We start from the raw sequence: 19,322 nt of genomic DNA on the forward strand, positions 1-19,322 counted from the left end.
ATTCGCGCCAACGCAAAAATGCCTACGTACATAAGTTCTAACAGGATATTTGCAGAAAGATTTTAGAATATTTTTGCGTTCACGAGAATGGCATTGACTTCCGGTGTTCTGAGATTCACTCTAACGTGTTTGTCGAATTCGTAAATGTACGTGCAAAAAAAAGTGTTCATTCATCTATTTAGACTACATTTAGAATAGGTAAGTATATCTAAAGATAATTTACGAAGTTTATTTTTCCGTAAGATATTAGAATACAATAGAATAGAATATGTTTATTTATCAAAAAACTTAAACATGTATACATTACTGGCGGACCCCGCACTAGGGAAACCCTGTATCGCAGAGGTCCTGAACATTTGTTATTACCAAACACTTTTATATTGTTTTTGTATTCGTATTGTTATAATTATGGAGTTAAGCCTGTAATAATAATATTTTCCGATATACACGTTACAAAATACATATTGTATTGTACATAATAATATGAGTAGGTTCAAAAAACAAAAAAATGTAATTACCTACAAAAACTACAAATCAATGCAATTGGCTAGTCTAAAATTATTTACTATTATATGTTTTATTTACATTTGTATTTAAATTTATCAAATTATTTAAGAAAGTATACAATTAATGTTACTATGCATTTTATATTTGTAAAATTTTTAACATTTATTCAACTAAGTTTATTAACAGAATTGCAATAAAAATATTTACACACAATGTTATTTGCTTGTGTTTTCATTCATCATTGTGTAAAAATAAATAAATATTTTTTTATGAAACATCCGCATAAAATTCATGTTTCGGCATCGCGAGTATAACAATTGAGTGTGATTTAGATCCAATGTGTGATCTTTTATCCTAATTTTATTTAGACGTATAGTCAGTGAACCCTTTTGGCCTAAAATTCTTATTTCGCCTAACTGTTGGACACCTTTAAAGATAATTGTCCTTAAACTATTCGCATTAGTTTAGAAGGCTGCTATGGGGCTCGCCCCATAAGCCTCGGCTCATAAGGTGGATTTTCGACGTGCAATGCAATCGTACTTTTCCAAATCCATCATGCGATGAAGCCATAGAGCAACACGAGACTCCACGGACCGGAAACAGCATTACAATAACCTCCTTCCTTTTTGAAGTCGGTTAAAAAAGAATTGTCATCCTTTATCGTAATACAAGAGCTTATAAAACTGTCAAGATTGTGACAAAATATTAGGTAATTATAATCATACAAATAAAATGATAAGAGTTTACCAAAAATGACTTTATGGCAGTAGGATTAGCTTTAGGTATGTAATTACATATCTAGTTTTTATCTGGATAATAAACCCCCTATAAACTTGAACTTATCTGAAACACATCCTTCTTGTGAACTCAATACTTATCACTGTTTATTTATCTTCGGTAAGTAGTTAATTTATTTTTAATGTGTTAAAAGTTTTAACACAGTTTTAACTTAAAACATTACAAAGGGGAGTCGGGTAAGATGGATTATGACTGTTGTATCTTGTAATATTGTAGAGGGTTGTAGAAATAGCGGCACTACGGATATAAAGCGAACTAACGAAGTAGATACCTATTTCAAAGTAATGGCATTCATGTATGTATGATCGATCACTGAAATGTTTATTGTCTTTATGATTTATAGTTATTATATTTATGACCTCAGAACCGCTACACCGCCAACAGCGTCGGTGCGCAATGTCGTGTGAAAATCGCCTATTGTTTTTATATAGTAAGTAGGTATTTTCAGCTTCACTGCTGGAGAGAAGAATCACGAGTGAAAACTGTGTTTAAATTAATCGATCTCGTATCTTTTTCTCTCTATGGTGTAAAGTATCTATCTACTCAGCCTGTATCAACCGACTGCTGGGTATAGGCCTCTTCTCTTTCACGCCATCCTCTCCGGTCCTGTGCAAGTCTCATCCATTACAATCCGGCGTCAGAAAGTGTCTAAGTAATTTACTATCAAGTAGGTAGCTGTAGCTATCTACTTTGTAAACTTAAGTAGGTACACTCGCTGTTAATGATCTAATGATGTAAACACGGAAGGAGCCGTAAGTAGGTATCTAATAGCGTACCTATAGCAACAGTTTTATTGTTGCAAAAACGGGAAATAAAAGTTGGGTAACAGATTGCCCACGCAAGACTGCGGCATCTCGCTACCACTGTTGCGATAAATTCACAATTAAAATTAACAACTTTTTATCACCAAGTTTATTCACTCGACTGAACCGTCAGTATGAATTGCAAACCAGTCTTCTTCTAGGCACGGCGGAAAACGCGCGCCTGCATCTAGTAGAAAAAAAAACAAAAATGAATTCGGCGCGAAAATTGTTTCTTCGTTCAATAAACCAGCAAAAATGGCAAAGGAAATTTGCTTGTAGTGCCACTGTGAGAAATGAGTTTTTAATTCGTTCTCCGATAAGTGACGTTGTGATCCCTGAAATGAGATTTATGGATCGATTATGGAGAGATTCTTCTGGCTTTTTGGATTATACGGCTGTTGTAAGTATTTAAACTTACACAAGTACACTCACACGTGTGATGCCTAATAGGATGGGTAGAGTCATTAGTAGGCGACAAAAAGACCACTTGCAGCCGCTTTTGATATTAAGTTCTAAGATGTATAAGCAGGCCATAGAAAGACCAGTGTAATTGTTACTGTAGAACTTAGCTCTGTAGTTTCTCATCAATATGCACCAATACCTATTTAGTAGGTAAGTTAAATAATCTAATGTTAAAGTTTAAATCTATTTATCTTACATAGTAACTCAGTTTTTGTTTTACTTAACATGTTGTTTACATTCCTCATTATTATGACTTACCTATGACGTTCAACTTGAATCGCGTTTGTTTATATAGATACCTATGTATGTCAAATAATTTGCAAATAGAATTGAAAAGTGGTAGATAAAATAGGTACTTTTATCGACGTGCCTACTTACTTATTTGCTTTGTTTAGGTATAACGTACCTATTACGTATATTGTGAGGTGAAACTACGTAAATGTAGCTAATTCTTTATTCAATTCTAGAACTGTAGACATCAATTATGGAACTATTAAGTATTATAATAATATATGTCCGTGTATGTCCTTATAAAATGACCGTGATTTTGTGCGCAAAACATGCATGTTTTGGTTCTCAATTCATCTATTTAATTTAGCAAGGTTTGTGTGTCTAAAAACTTGTATAATTTCCTAGCGGTGTCATTTAAAATAACCTTTACATACTTATATTGCTTGGTGTCTAATTAAGTATATTGTTTTGTTTTTTTGTGTGTTTAAAACTTACTCAAAGTTAACACTGTTTTACACTTTTTTCGCATTAATAATATTTTTACGAGCATAATAACAATGCATAATAGCCTTCCTTTTCTAAGTAGGTAGGTACTTAGAGCAGAGCATTTACCTAATTCGAATTGCAATAATAATTACACTTACCAATCTAGGTAATGAAGGACTTTCCAGGCTGCGTGCCCTTGTAAAAATATAGATGGCGCTGTTCAGATTTAACGTGATAATTACCTAGCTATCTATTTTGTCATTGCTCGGGGTACATAATTATTAAAAAATTGAATGTACCTAATGGCAGAGGCATATATATAATTGTTGTTTGATATTTGGATCAGATACGCATACAATTATGTAGCTACCTATTGCTTCACTTTATTTTGATAAGAATATTTAATAATGGGTGGAAGACGGGCCATGTGTTGTGCCTGGGTGTAATAACAAGGGTCATCATTTATACCCAAAAGCAAAGATAAAAGTTGCTTAAGTCTCATCCATGAAATTAGAAGGTTAAACGAAGGCCAATCAGTACAGCGCCATCTAACTACATTTTATTTGAAAACGGAGCCTGGAAAGTTGACCTCCACGGTTGCAGAGGCGGAGACGGGAGCCATCGGTATGGTAATGCAGGACGGAATGAGCAAGTCACAGAGACTGACCTGAACCTAACCTAACCTGCTGTTAACTGTCAATACTATTCAGAGGCGGAGGACAGGAGTCCTAGTACGGCTTTGAAATAGACTACTCTGGGCGCCATCCTACTCGCGTCAGACACCAAATTTATGATGTCTAGGAAAGACATAAATAAAAGAGTTTGTGACGGCAATTTTAGGGTTTATTACCTTTTTAGCAAAATTATTACAGAGAGAACGTGTTGATTCGACAGAAATTTAAAATCGAAGAGAGTGAATGATTGGAACGAATGTTACCATATACATATTATTTTTATTTTTTAATTAATTAATGGTTTGGCTCGATAGTTGTTGTAAACAACTGCCTCTATTTTTCCCTAAAAAAGTAGCATGGAGAATGCCACACCGACAAGAGCGCGGCTCTTAAATTAGTGTGTGAGCCTGGAAAGTTTGGGTGTTTTTATGGGATTTAAGTATTTCGTTGCCGATACGAGTACAAAACGCTGACTTTTTTGGCTGCCTCTAAAGCGATACCTATGGCATAAGGGTACCTACCTAGTAAATGTACCGAACCTACACATAACGTGTTCACATAACCGAGAATTGGTAATGAATTACGTTCGCATTCCCGTCAATCAGACACTACATTTGGCCTACAAAATTCAACCTTTGCACCTCGTAATATATGACAAGGTTAAATTACCACGAAAGGGACACACAAACATACGGTTGTATTTCATATCACTCACGCCAGTAATTTCTAATGGAGTGGATAGAGCCAGAAGTAATCAGAAGACAACTTGCAGCTAATTATCGTACGATGGATATAATGAATATGGTGAGGTGAGAGATGATCAGTTTGTCGATGGTTTAGTAGTAAATAAACTTTTCGCAAAACATCTTACCCCGAAGAAGATGCCCCATTCGCACAATGACTTATTCTTAAAAAGACCTGACAGGCTAAAAAGGCCACATCGAAGCAATTCATCTAAAAAGCAATATTGCAATTTCACATTTGCGCATAAAAAGTAAGTGCACAATTCAAACAAACGTCAAATAGCAATATTGCTTTGATGTAGTCTTTAACCCTTCTCAATATGCCTTCTTCTGGAAAATATTTATTCGCTAATGACCTACTGGACTTTTTAGACTACAAGACGTCATTTTTGGGTACTACTGACCTAACACAACGAACCAACTAGTTCTAGCAAGTAGTTAGAAAGAATACAATATTTTTTGTCGGTTTTTACGACATGTCTGGGAAGATAGCGAACCCGTAGCGAAAACATCGATAAGGAACCTGAACTATGTTTTTTGCCCCTAGCGTGGCATCTATGATATGACCATGAATAAAGTGTGTAAGTACATAAATCGGTAGGTAGTTAGTACATTAGTTGAATGGTGCTAATTGCAGAGTTTAGCTAGGTTAGGTCTTAAAATGGAATGTACACTAGAAACATTGAGGTCAATACTAAGGTACGACTGAATTAGTTACTTAGGCTGTAGCCTATACAGGGTGTTAGTGACATCGTAACGAATACTAAGGGGGATTTTTCAGGTATCTATCTACATCCTTTAAGTATAAAGAAGAAAAGAAACATTTATTACTTCCGAACACCACAGACACAGACAGACAGGTACATTACATTTAACACAGGATAGAAACCACACGGAAATCAATAAGTACACAGATAAAAAAATATATTATATATATCCAAAACAAAAAGAAAAACAAACCAAAATCATAAAAACAATAATAATAAAACTAAGTATTCTAAATGCAACGCACTGACGGCTCGATCATCTGCGGTGGAGTCCGGAATAAAAGGACCTCGCTCAGCATAAGTCGCGGCGTGAGCCACGACGCTGATATTCTGTATACGTAGGTAGGTAATGTGTCTCTGCTTACCCCGGTGGGAAATAGGCGTGAGATGCAAATGGGGAAGTAACTCTATCCGCCTATTACCTTTTACGCCTAAACGTTGGCCACTTCATCAAACCGGACACTTCATACAAAACACCTCGTTCAACACAGATACTACACATTGTTATCGTACTTACTCGTTATAGTAAATTTGCTTTTTTATATGAATTGCTGTTCGTCCTGGGGGGGTTAAAATGGTCACATCGAAGCAATTCATCTAAGAACGCAATAAATGCTGTTTGACATTTGTTTGCATTGCGCACTTAATTTTATATGCGCAAATGTCAAATTGCAATATTGCTTTCTTAGATGAATTGCTTCGATGTGGCCATTTTAACCCCCCTGTTGTCTTGTTGACGTCGCCTGTTTGTTGTTCCTTGGCAGAGACAAAATTTGAGCAACCCCAAACTTTTATATTGGTACTTATTCTTAAATCGGGGTCCGCAAAAAGTTAGTCAGCTGTCCGGATCCGGACCTGAGTCCACCATTTGGACACCCCTGCACTAGACCCACTACATTATATAATATAAACTCACGCCTATTTCCCACCGGACTAAATAGAGACTATGGAATTCCTATTGCTTCGCTCTGACACACTTCTCTTGCTTCGACCACGTTCATCAATAAAATTCAAATGACGAATTCATTAATGTATTTGTCACTATAGTTGTGGTCACCCTACACATGTCTCTTGAGTACATTCACCTTTGATACCCATTATGAACCTACTAAATTCACTTCAGTAGGTATTCAACGAGCCCAATTACATTGTTTATAGAAGACAATTGAAGTTATCAGTGCTATCCTGTTGACTGTTGATAGTGGGCAGTGAATGACGTCAGGATATTATTATTATTTCACTGGCATAAAAGTAGGTAGGGACGTACATAAACAGGGGTAAAAAAATGTAGTCATCCCCTAATACATTTCACAACAGTGAAATGTTACCATCTAGTCTAGTACGTAGTAATATTCCTTATTCTATACATTTAGCTAAGATTTTGAGATGTCATTGTGCGCATTTGCTAATATCTTTCAATAGGCGTTTTCGCATTTTAAATTTCAAAGTATTTAGCGTCTCGACCGTCTCGCCTATTTCATAAAACTTACAATTGCAAATTACAATTTCAATTTGGTATTCATTGCGTAAGTAATAAAAAAATATTTCCAATCGCACGCTCTGAAAGTCGTTGTAATTTACCATTGTAAGTTTTGTGAAAAAGGAAATTTTTACAGTAAAAAAAAAATACGTGTAAATTAATTCAGTGGCTTCGAGCCCGCAGATTAGCGCGGACATACCCAAGACGTTGCTAGATTGACTGATTTCATATAACACTTATTTACCAGGTATAAGGTTACCTTTTTGATCAGGTACCTTGATTTTGTTTTATTTTGAAATTGCTCTAATCAAGTATACGAACAGTGTAGTACAACTAAAACAGTACAAGGCCAGTAATAAGTCATCAATCATTACTGTCAGGTATAAGCTTCCTTGCACCGCTTTTTCCGGTCCTGGGGTAACCTCATCCACAACTTTCCCGCCGTTGCAACAATGTCATCCGACCAACGCGCCGCTGGTCTACCTGTTGACCTTTTCCATTCCCGTGACCATCATTCTGTGAAGGCCTTTGTGTTCCTCGTGTCTAGCCAAGTGTTTGGCCCCGTAATAAAAAAATAATGTTAATGTTATTATTATTTTATCTTAAGTGTAAGTAGTTTTCGCTAACACGAGCGGTGTGGGTACTTAGTTTATCTTACAATGGATGTACCTCTGACTACCCCAATTGGGATATAGTCTTAAGCTTTTCTTAACACTCTATTTACATTTCTAAGCCACCACTAATTACCGGCTTTGCCCAAAGTTCTTCCTTTCGTCTCTAGTGTCTAGAGTAAAAAAAAAAATAAAGTAAAAAAAAAACTTTTTATCTTTCCAGGAATGTGCGGAGACCAAGAAGTCATACACATACAGAGAAGTCCAGAGGAACATGGCGAGCTTCGCCACTTCCCTCAGGAAAAAGTTGGGGCTGAAGCAAGGAGACGTGGTGGCTGCTATGCTGCCTAACAGCCCAGAGTTCATAGTTGTGGCTTTCGGCACTCTGCAGGCTGGATGTGTGCTTACAACTATTAATCCTATTTATAAAGAATGTAAGTAGATCCTGGTTGATATTGTAGTTTGATGTTGAGAATAGTTTTGTAAAAGTGGAATAGTTCCTCCAAACATGAACACCACTAGTTCGGAGAAACTATTCCGGGACCACTCCCCGAACAGTTTCTTGACCCCACGGTCGTGGTAGTAAAATTATGATATAAAATAATGTACCTACATTACTTATGTCTTAACCTACCTATTTATACTTAATACTTCAACCTACGCTAATAATTGGCTAGTTTCCTAGGTCAAAGATAAATTATGAAATTCTGATTACTAAATAAAGACAGGTCTAAAGGTGACAAAAATGTTTTCTTTCTTCTATTTAACTTATTTATGAATTTTAATAAAGAAAAATGTAATAATGAATGCGACATTTTGTCAAGTTTTTCTATGACGTCACAGGTTGCTTTTTCATACAAATTCCATAGTAATTTCGTGTTTTGACGTTTAGTAACAAGAAACTGATTTGACTAAGTAGTTGACGACCGGTTGCCATAAACCATAAGAAACCATTGAAGTTGAAGTAGTTGACTAAGTAGTTGGAAACTACCCTATGATGATGCCAAATAATGCCTATTTTACTGACTGCTGATAAACTGTCTGATAGCAAAATTACTAACTGATAGCAATACTATGTACCCGATAAGGTCTGGATAGGCTATCGAGAGTAATGAGCAAGTGTTGAAACTTCAAAAAAATACTACAGAATAGGTAACGTGAAGTGAGATGGCTAATATTACATTATTTTCTAATTACAGTTGAAATAGCACATCAAACGGGAACGACTGAACCAAAAGTGATGATAACAATCCCAGAGTGTTTAGAAGTCGTACGAAAAGGCCTGAAGGCTGCAAAATGTAATACTAAAATAGTACTTATTGACAAACCAGGTGTAAATATACCAAGTGATGTGGTAAAATATTCGGATATAGCTGAAAATTGTGAGCCAGATTACGGTTTGTTAGACAAAATTGAGAATAAGAAAGATGATGTGGCGTTTATTCCGTTTTCGAGTGGAACAACAGGATTGCCTAAAGGAGTAGAGATCACGCATGCAAACTTGTTGGCTGCCAGCGAGATCATGGCGGCGAAGGAAACCTGCTTCGCGAAGTTTACTAACGGCAAGTAAACTGATTTTGATCATCGTACAGTCATGAGTAATATCATGTACCCACTTTAGAACCAAGTCGCGTTAGCATACCTATTTGATATTTAGTGAGACTTAAAGTTCAATTTGTCCAAAAACATAAAGTGATATGGTACTAAAGTGTATACATATTAAGGGTCGTGACCGTACACAGGATCCTCTCTCCCATGGTATAATAAAACAAGGTATGCTCAATCGAAAAGCCGCCATTGCTGTTTGATGACGTAAGTGTTACATGAGTGTTGCCATTAAATTGGTACCTATCTCCAACATTCCAAGGACTTAAATTTTATTTAAGTATATTGAAAATTAAGGGAATTAGTGACTAACGTACCTAATTATTAGCACTTGACACATATATAAAAATCATTAAAACTATAAGTAAATCTTTTACTAATAGTTCAAAATTGTCTTTCAAAGTTAAAACATTAGTCGTGAGTAATTTATTTTTTACAAAATTGCAACGGAGGGTGGGGCGTCAGCGCGGCTAACTTTGAAATGTTAGCTGTCACTTTTGAGCATAAGTATCTTGTTTTTTATGCCCTGGTCTCTCTCATTGGGGACATTATCTGGCCAACTTACCGCGCGGCACATTCCGGATCATCACTAATCACTAATTTAAGAGCCACGCTCTTGTCGGTGTCGCATTCTTCATGCTACTTATACCCACACACACGCACACACATACACACGCTATTTATATAAGTGGGTATATATATAAATATATAGGTTAGGTACATATATTTGTAGGAGCTCGGTGGCGCAGCGGTAAACGCGCTCGGTCTGCGATTGTTGAAGTTAAGCAACTTTCGCGAAGGCCGGTCATAGGATGGGTGACCACAAAAAAAAAGTTTTCATCTTGAGCTCCTCCGTGCTTCGGAAGGCACGTTAAGCCGTTGGTCCCGGCTGCATTAGCAGTCGTTAATACCCACCAATCCGCACTGGGCCTGCGTGGTGGTTCAAGGCCCGATCTCCCTTTCCATCCATAGGGAAGGCCCGTGCCCCAGTAGTGGGGACGTTAATGGGCTGGTGATGATGATGATGACATATTTGTACGTATGTTATATATTTATTTGCATGTATTTTTTGGTAAGTTGTACTTATACGTAGTTTGTACCCGCAATCTTTCAATTTCAATTTTTTACATTTTCCTCACCTTATGGTTGTCTGGGAGAAATCGCTTTAAGGTGTAGGTGTAGAGGACTATCTCTTTCTCTGGTGTGAGTTTGCGTGAATGAATTTCTAACATTAAATCTCAATTTTGTCATTTAGATTTTCGTTGAGAAAATTACGCGATAATTTCCACGACAGATTGATTCTATTTGAGTTTCATAGCGATTGAGTACTTATTGCCCAATCTAATCCGGCCAAGTAGTTAAAGCCGTTTGCGGCAGAGAATAAGTCGCGTCTAAAAAAAACATTGCAAATGGCCCCGATTCCTGCAGACACCGCCTAATTTTATTTTAAGTTATATCCGTCATTTTCATATCCGTCGAAAAGGAAAGGGACGGATGATTCACAGCTCTGAATTTTAGGAAGAATGAGTAAATGAATGAATAACCCGGGCGAATCAAAAGGTACGTCGCTGGTATGCAATCCGTTTGACGTGCTGTCTACTTAACTGTGTCGGGTTATTGACGGATGTAAAATTTTTAGACGGTTGGTTTAGATTTGTGCTTAAAATTGACGTGTGTTCCATAAATTTTATGCTTGTCGATTACCCGTCCCTTTCCTTTTCGGCGGATAAGAAAATGACAGATATAACTTAAAATAAAATTAGATGGTATTTACAGGAATTAGCACCAATAAGTACAAAACTGATTGGAAAAAATCCTGAATTTTGAAAATTACTCGCATACACTTGCTCAGACAGGGGACTATTAAATATGATTCGTTTTCGTGTTCTATAAATTTTTGTTTACCCCGCTAGTTCTGTTGTGTGTTCTGGGATTTTTTTTTAAATCTGTACACCGCCATCTATATTGTTTTCGGGGATCGTAGCCTGGAATGTGAATATAGTTAAATAACTTATATAAAAAAACAGGTAATAATACCTATTATAAAAACGTATCAAAATAATCGTCTTCTTTACTTCGTTTACTTCCAGGAGACTTCCAAGACGTGGTCCCCTGCATCCTGCCGTTTTTTCACATCTATGGGCTGGTGGTCACTCTAATCGGACACTTGGCGAAGGGTTGCAAATTGGTGACAATGAACAAGTTTTCCGCTGGACTCTACTTCGACGTTTTGAAGAATAATAAGGCGAGTCTGCTGTACATTGTACCACCAATAGGTAAGTAGGTACTCATATAATGTAATCTTGCGTTTCCTAATGTTCTACGCATTGTCATAAGTAATCAGAAGACATCTTTCAACGTCGTCAAAGTCTTTTTGTACCTAATTATTTCTTTTTTATTTTGGTGCAATAAAGTGTATTTATATTGTATTGTACTATACTGTATTGTATTGTATTGTCACCGTGGATCTTCTGTAGGTACACCGGCTTACTTCTCAAACGGGAAACGCCGGTTTGAACCGCGGTATAGATAGATTGCACAATATAATGAGCTTTATGGTCGCTTCTATGACAATGAATATGTCATCCACTTCCAGCGATACTCCTGGGCAAGCACCCTGACGTGAAGCCGGAGTTCTTCACCCACGTCCGACACATCGTGTGCGGGGCAGCGCCGCTCGCAGCCTCTGACGCTGAAGCTGTTCTGGAGAAGAGTCAAGTAGGTGGCGCCGTTTATACATACATAAACTCACGCCCATAATCCTTCATGGGGTGAGCAGAGCCATCATCATCATCATTATCAGCCGTACGACGCCCACTGCTGGGCATAGGCCTCCCTCAAGGATCTCCACGACGATCGGTCCTGCGCTGCCCGCATCCAGCGGCTTTCCGCGACCTTCATCAGATCGTCGGTCCACCTTGTAGCGGGCCTACCCACTGAGCGTCGTCCGACACGTGGTCGCCATTCGAGAACCTTTCTGAACCTTTCTGAGCAGAGCCACAAGTACTTAATCAAAGACAATTACAGCCACAGTTGATACGAAGTCCAAAGATGGATATGATGAAACTTATGGTGACAAGGGATCAAACTATCGCCCATAGTAATTTATTTGGAGGAGTGTGCTTGTGTATATTTCTAACCTCCTCCGATTGACGGATTGAGTGGACGCCTCTGCCCAGTAGTGGGACTTAAATCCTGTTTTTGTCATGATAGTATCTTGCATCGTACTACTTCATTCGGACGATCGATTATCCTTTTATCCTTAGAGACAAATTCACCTATGGTTGCCTGGAAAAAATGTTTTTTTACAATAAGGCCGCTGATTGAACTTATTTGTAATTGGATTTTTTTTGGGTATTTTTGAAATAAAGAGACGAGTCAAAAAACGCCTGATAAAAGGCTGATAGCTAATCCGAAACGTAAAGTTTCCAAGGCACTTACTTTAGTGTCAAAACAAAAGCAGAATCTCGACTTTTTAAAATTTTCATTAATTTAGATAGATATTCTAATAAAGCCTTACGTTATGGTAGCTATACATTTATCTATTTCTACTTGAGGTATTTTGTAATTTTTATAAATCTTGCGGTGATCGGATGAAAACATCATTTTTTCATCGAAAAACTTGTATATTTTCAGAAACAAATAGAGTTCAACCAAGGTTTTGGAGCCACGGAGACCACATCTCTAGGGACCGCAACCCTCATAGGGTCTAAAGACCTGGACTACTCTGCTAGTGGTGTGCCTATGGCTAACAATGTACTGAAATTTGTGGACCCCGTGACTGGCAAAGATGTTCCCATTGGAGAGGTAGGTTATACTGCCGTTTACTTATTCTTCTTCTATCGTGTGGGATGTGAGGTGGACCCCATCAACTCTGGTATCAGGGTTACTAGGGTTTACTTATTTATTTCTAAAAGACCCTTTAGGCAAAATATGCATAGGATCAGATTTACTTTTAATCAATATTCTATTCTGTTCTATAAGTTTATGTTCAGACATCACGTTGGTCTAGCAGAAACTAACTAAATAAAGAAAGAAGGAAAGAAAGAAAGAAACATTTATTATTTTCGGACACCACAGACACAGACGTTACAGACCAGTACCCTTGTACTTAGTTCATCTTGCGATGGATGTTCCTCTGACTATTCTAATTAGTATATAGTAGTGAGCTTATGTTTATGTTATGTTGACACAATATTATGAAATCACTGTGGTCCTGTGTGTCACCGGCTTGCTCCTCTAACGGGGAGTGCCAGTTCCATCCCTGCTACCGAACTTGCACCAATGAGTAATTTATCTTAAGTGTTTGCTCGTGCATACAGTTGTCTCCACCATTACAGACAGAGATATGGCTCAGCTCATCATCTAACACGTTAATCTAACAGACAAGTAGTCGCTTCTGTAAAATCAGACCTGTCAAATCAGGTTAGATACGGGGACCCAGTGAGAAATGGGATAACGCTAGGGAGATGATGAAACTTATCATATCTGTGATTTCAGTCAGGAGAACTATACATAAAGAGCCCAACAATAATGAAAGGCTACCATAAGAATGAAAAAGCTACAAAGGAGAGTTTGACAGAAGATGGCTTTTTCAAAACTGGAGATTTGGGTTACTACACGCCTGGGAAAGGACTCTACATCACTGATAGAATAAAAGAACTTATTAAGGTAAGACTCGAACAGAAAGGAAACATTAGTAGACATAAATACAGCACATCATCATCATCATCAACAGCCCATTAACGTCATACAGCACATTATTAATTATAAGTTATGCGAGCATATTTAATTACTATTTTTTTTGTTGCACCATCCCGCATCCAAGTTGTTTGTAAATGTTTATTTCCTTTTGGTGGTTTCCTGGAAGAAATTGCTCTAGAGCAATAAGGCCGCCCAAATTGTACTGTATTCATGTGTTATGTCTGATTGTTTAAATGTAGTTCTGTGCAATAAAGTATATTTGATTTGATTTGATTTAAGAAACCCAACGAATGTCAATGATTACTTAGTATAATATTATTGAAAACTTATTTAATATTAAGTGAAGCAGTCTCAAACAACTAGGTTAGGAATAGGACGTTTGGTTTTCAGACAATTTTGTACAGCTGTTATTTAATTTTGTGTAATCAGGACAAATTATTTTAGTAGCTATTATTAATTATGATTTGAACTGAATTGAAAAAATACAATCATAATTACATACATTTTCCTTAACTAGTGATAAATTTCAGGTAAAAGGTATGCAAGTCGCTCCAGCAGAATTAGAAAGCATCCTCCGCTCCCACCCAGCAGTCCAAGATGCAGCGGTTATAGGCGTCCCTCACGAATTCTACGGAGAAACGCCAAAAGCGTTTGTTATTAAAAAGAACGGGCTCAAGATTTCCCCTGAGGAACTCCAGGACTTTGTAGCGGCTAAAGTAGCGACATTTAAGAAAATTGACGAAGTCATATTTGTTGATGACATTCCGAAGACTAGTTCTGGAAAGATATTGAGAAAAGATTTGAAGAAGATGTACGCGTGAACGTTATTTGTGTCGAGTTAGTTTGTCAAACGCTTAGCTTATGTTTTTGTATAAGCAAAAAGGTGTGATTATATTTATTTATTACAAGAGAATCTTTAGCTAGAATTTTTTTGATCTAAATTGTTTTTAAAACGAGAGACCATAATGTTTCTTAAGGCAAGGGCATGTAAAGTTTTGGAGTATAAGTATAAATAAATGGAATAGGTATGTACTAGTGACTTTCTTAATTGATTATGTACCTAAGTGATGTGTTAAATCTTGTGCAATATATATCCAGGGTAAATTATCTTGCAATGGTAGAGTTTCCTGTATGAAAATGTCTTATTTAAAATGAAGAATGATCGAACTGTTGAATGAAGATGGTAAGTTTCTTAATGATAATTATATCCATCTTAAGATTACGCAACATTTGGAATTAAATAATAATAAAAATGATTGCATTATGATTTTGTAAATTAATAATATAACAAGGTGTTAGTGACATCGTAACGAATACTAAGGAGTATGATTCAGACCATGCTTCTGAGTTGATATCAAGTGGAATTTCCTGCCGGAAAATTAATGTTTTTTATTTTTTTAATTATTTTCAGTTATATACTTTTGCGACGGGAAATTCCACTTGATATATCATCCCTCAAAGTTTTCGTTACGATGACGTCACTAACACCCTGTATAATTATACACATACATACATAAACTCACGCCCGTAATCCCTAATGGGGTGAGCAGAGCTACAAGTAATCAAAGACAACTTGCAGCCACTGTTGATACGAAGTCCAAAGATGGATATGATGAACCTTATGGTGATAAGGGATCAGCCTATCGCCCATAACATTAGTCCATCATGTTAGAGGACGCAATCCCTCAGTCGGTCGGTCGGTGTATAATTATATGCATGAAATATTTTATCTTGGGCGCAATTTTCCTCGCGATATTTTCCTTCATCCTCAAAACACGTGATATAACATACGGTCTGAGTGACTCGAACATCGACCTTTGCATGTGAGAGGCGAGTTCTATCACTCGGCTATCACGACTTTATTACTATTAACATTGAACAGTTTTGGAGATAATTTATCTAGAGAGATAAAAAGATTATGATAGATAACATTATCATAAGTATTTATTATTGTTTTTATACGATGATAAAATAGTGATGGTTGAGCAATATCAGAGACCAATATACATATAATATATAATGTAGCTTAATGTACATTATGTAACAACCTCTGTGGTCCAGTGGTTGAACGTTGGGCTCACGATCCGGAGGTTCTGGGTTCGTTTCCCGGTGGGGACATATCACAAAAAATACTTTGCGGTCTCTAACTAGGGACCAAACGCCAAACTTGGTTAGCACATTACTGGCTGACCACCAGATTGTCCGAAAGTAAGATGATCCGTGTTTCAGAAGGCACGTTAAGCCGTTAGTCCCGGTTACTACATACTGATGTAAGTAGCTTACCTCCACCAACCCGCATTGGAGCAGCGTGGTGGAGTATGCTCCATACCCCTCCGGTTGATTGAGGGGAGGCCTGTGCCCAGCAGTGAACGTATATAGGCTGTTTACGTATGTATGTATGCATATTTCGTGATATTTCTTATTTTTCGATAGATTTCTACTTCCTACGCCTAATGATCACATACACACACTACAGGTCCATATTTGGTTTGTTTACAAACAGGATTAAACCTGGGAAACTTTCGAATGTCCAAGGCCGTTATGCAACCGGTTCGTCCAGTTGAGCATACAAATATGATCATTAAGTTAAATATTATATTGTTACACAAGTTGTTCGGTGATCGACTGTTGTGGATGTAGATAGAAGTAAGTATTTAAAAAGAAACTAATGTTGACTATGGTTGTTGTATTAGGTCGTACAACGCCATCTATGTTGATTTTGAGGAACGTAGTAAATAAAATAAAATAAAATAAAAAATAAAAATAATGTTTATTTCTCTCACTAGCTTAGAACTTGAGTACAATATACAATGAATACGGGTACAGATTAATAAAGTAGGCGAGAGACTGGTGTCTGTGATAGGCGTAAGCCTGTGTTACAGATCACCAGGCCCCAACCTTCGGACATTACGGAATAGATGATATGCTTATACAGCGAGCTAATACTTTAAACGAGAAACAACATTTTATACAAGAAAAATAAAATAGAAAAGAAGAAAAAATAAAATAAAATATAAGCTAATTATGTGGTGAATGTGTATGAGGTAGTCTGGAAAGTCTCTCATTAACACGTTGACAATCCAGTGATCCATATACGGGTCATTACGGACTAGCTCCATACGTCCGTGACCCATACATGGGTCACTAAAAAACGACCAGGTACGCACGAATACATGTATTATTATTTACGTTTTAAACAGGATGTATAAAAAAATAAGTAATAGGTATGCGGGACTTAAAAGGAAGTCAAAGCATTTTGTATGGGGTCTGTTAACGTGTTAAATAAAGTAATTGTACCGTTATCTATAACTCTCTTCGATACTCTTAATTGCTACTTCTTTTGGCCAATCGAAGCAGTGAAGAGAGATCTGTTAGAAGCTCAAATGGACGATTAACTGCGTCATATTTGAGTACTAGCTTTTGCCCGCGACTTCGTCCGCGTGGCGTGTTATATAAGAGAGAGATCTTTGTGTGTGTGGGAGTGCATACTTATGCAGTTTAGATTTTTTCATATTTTTTTTTTCCCAATAACTCCCATTTTTCAAAATACAGCCAAAAATAAACTTTATATTTACTAAGGTATGCATGCATGCTAGATTGAATCAATTGATTGAATTGATTTTTTTTTTATTGATTGTTCATTGAGTTTTAATTTTAATACACACTTCCTCTCTTCCCTTCAACGTTGCTGTGCCCTACAGGGTCCATGTTTTAGTTCCTATGCCTATGTAACACCCCATTGTACTACATGGAATGCAATAAATAATTTAATTGAATTGAATTGAAAACATCTATCTTACGCGGTTTCGATTTTTTCATACAAATGTTTTTTTCCCGCTTACTCCCGTTTCCGTGGGAATTTTGCAATATCCTGTTGCAACTAAGCTTTAAGTTAACTAAGGTACCTGCATGCCAAATTTCAAGCGTCTAACTTAAGCGGTTTAGATTTTTCATACAAAAGGATTTTCCCGCAAATTTCCGTTTCCGTGGGAATTCCGGAAATTCCTTTCTTAGTGCACCTCTACGGTACCTAAGCTATGTCCCTTCCAAATTTCAAATGCCTACGTTTAGCCGTTCAGGCTATGCGTTGATATGTCAGTCACTGAGTCAGTCAGTTTCTCCTTTTATTTAGATTTGATTTTTTCATACAAATGTTTTTCCCGCTAACTACCGTTCCCGTGGGAATTTTGTAATATCCTGTTGAAACTAAGCTTTAAGTTTACTAAAGTACCTGCATGCCAAATTTCAAACGTCTAACTTGAGTGGTTTAGATTTTTCATACAAAAGGATTTTCCCGCTAATTCCCGTTCCCGTGGGAATTTCGGGAATTCCTTTCTTAGTGCACCTCTACGGTACCTATGGTACCTGCATGCCAAATTTCAAACGTCTAACTTGAGTGGTTTAGATTTTTCATACAAAAGGATTTTCCCGCTAATTCCCGTTCTCGTGGGAATTTCGGGAATTCCTTTCTTAGTGCACCTCTACGGTACCTATGGTACCTGCATGCCAAATTTCAAACGTCTAACTTGAGTGGTTTAGATTTTTCATACAAAAGGATTTTCCCGCTAATTGCCGTTCCCGTGGGAATTTCGGGAATTCCTTTCTTAGTGCACCTCTACGGTATCTAAGGTATCTGCATGCCAAATTTCAAACGTCTAACTTGAGTGGTTTAGATTTTTCATACAAAAGGATTTTCCCGCTAATTCCCGTTCCCGTGGGAATTTCGGGAATTCCTTTCTTAGTGTACCTCTACGGTATCTAAGGTACCTGCATGACAAATTTCAAACGTCTAACTTGAATGGTTTAGATTTTTCATACAAAAAGATTTTCCCGCTAATTCCCGTTTCCGTGGGAATTTCGGGAATTCCTTTCTTAGTGCACCTCTACGGTATCTAAGGTACCTGCGAGCCAAATTTCAAACATCTAACTTGAATGGTTTAGATTTTTCATACAAAAGGATTTTCCCGTTAATTCCCGTTCCCGTGAGAATTTTGGGAATTCCTTTCTTAGTGCACCTCTACGGTACCTATGGTACCTGCATGCCAAATTTCAAACGTCTAACTTGAGTGGTTTAGATTTTTCATACAAAAGGATTTTCCCGCTAATTGCCGTTCCCGTGGGAATTTCGGGAATTCCTTTCTTAGTGCACCTCTACGGTATCTAAGGTATCTGCATGCCAAATTTCAAACGTCTAACTTGAGTGGTTTAGATTTTTCATACAAAAGGATTTTCCCGCTAATTCCCGTTCCCGTGGGAATTTCGGGAATTCCTTTCTTAGTGTACCTCTACGGTATCTAAGGTACCTGCATGCCAAATTTCAAACATCTAACTTGAGTGTTTTAGATTTTTCATACAAAAGGATTTTCCCGCTAATTCCCGTTCCCGTAGGAATTTCGGGAATTCCTTTCTTAGTGCACCTCTACGGTATCTAAGGTACCTGCATGCCAAATT

At 37.1% G+C, this 19,322-nt stretch overlaps 1 protein-coding gene across 1 annotated transcript; it reads left to right on the plus strand.

The window, feature by feature from the left end:
• The first annotated feature begins 2,248 nt into the window (after positions 1-2,248).
• On the plus strand, positions 2,249-14,903 carry LOC126373309 (uncharacterized). Its single transcript, XM_050019414.1, has 8 exons — positions 2,249-2,508; positions 7,786-7,996; positions 8,762-9,124; positions 11,258-11,443; positions 11,764-11,885; positions 12,804-12,974; positions 13,668-13,838; positions 14,402-14,903. Exons 1-8 carry the CDS (start codon positions 2,317-2,319, stop codon positions 14,690-14,692), a joined length of 1,707 nt encoding a protein of 568 aa, XP_049875371.1. The 5' UTR covers positions 2,249-2,316; the 3' UTR covers positions 14,693-14,903.
• Positions 14,904-19,322: the final 4,419 nt, after the last annotated feature.

The sequence above is a fragment of the Pectinophora gossypiella genome, chromosome 15 (genome assembly GCF_024362695.1).
Source record: "Pectinophora gossypiella chromosome 15, ilPecGoss1.1, whole genome shotgun sequence".
NCBI classification, from domain to species: Eukaryota; Metazoa; Arthropoda; class Insecta; order Lepidoptera; family Gelechiidae; genus Pectinophora; species Pectinophora gossypiella.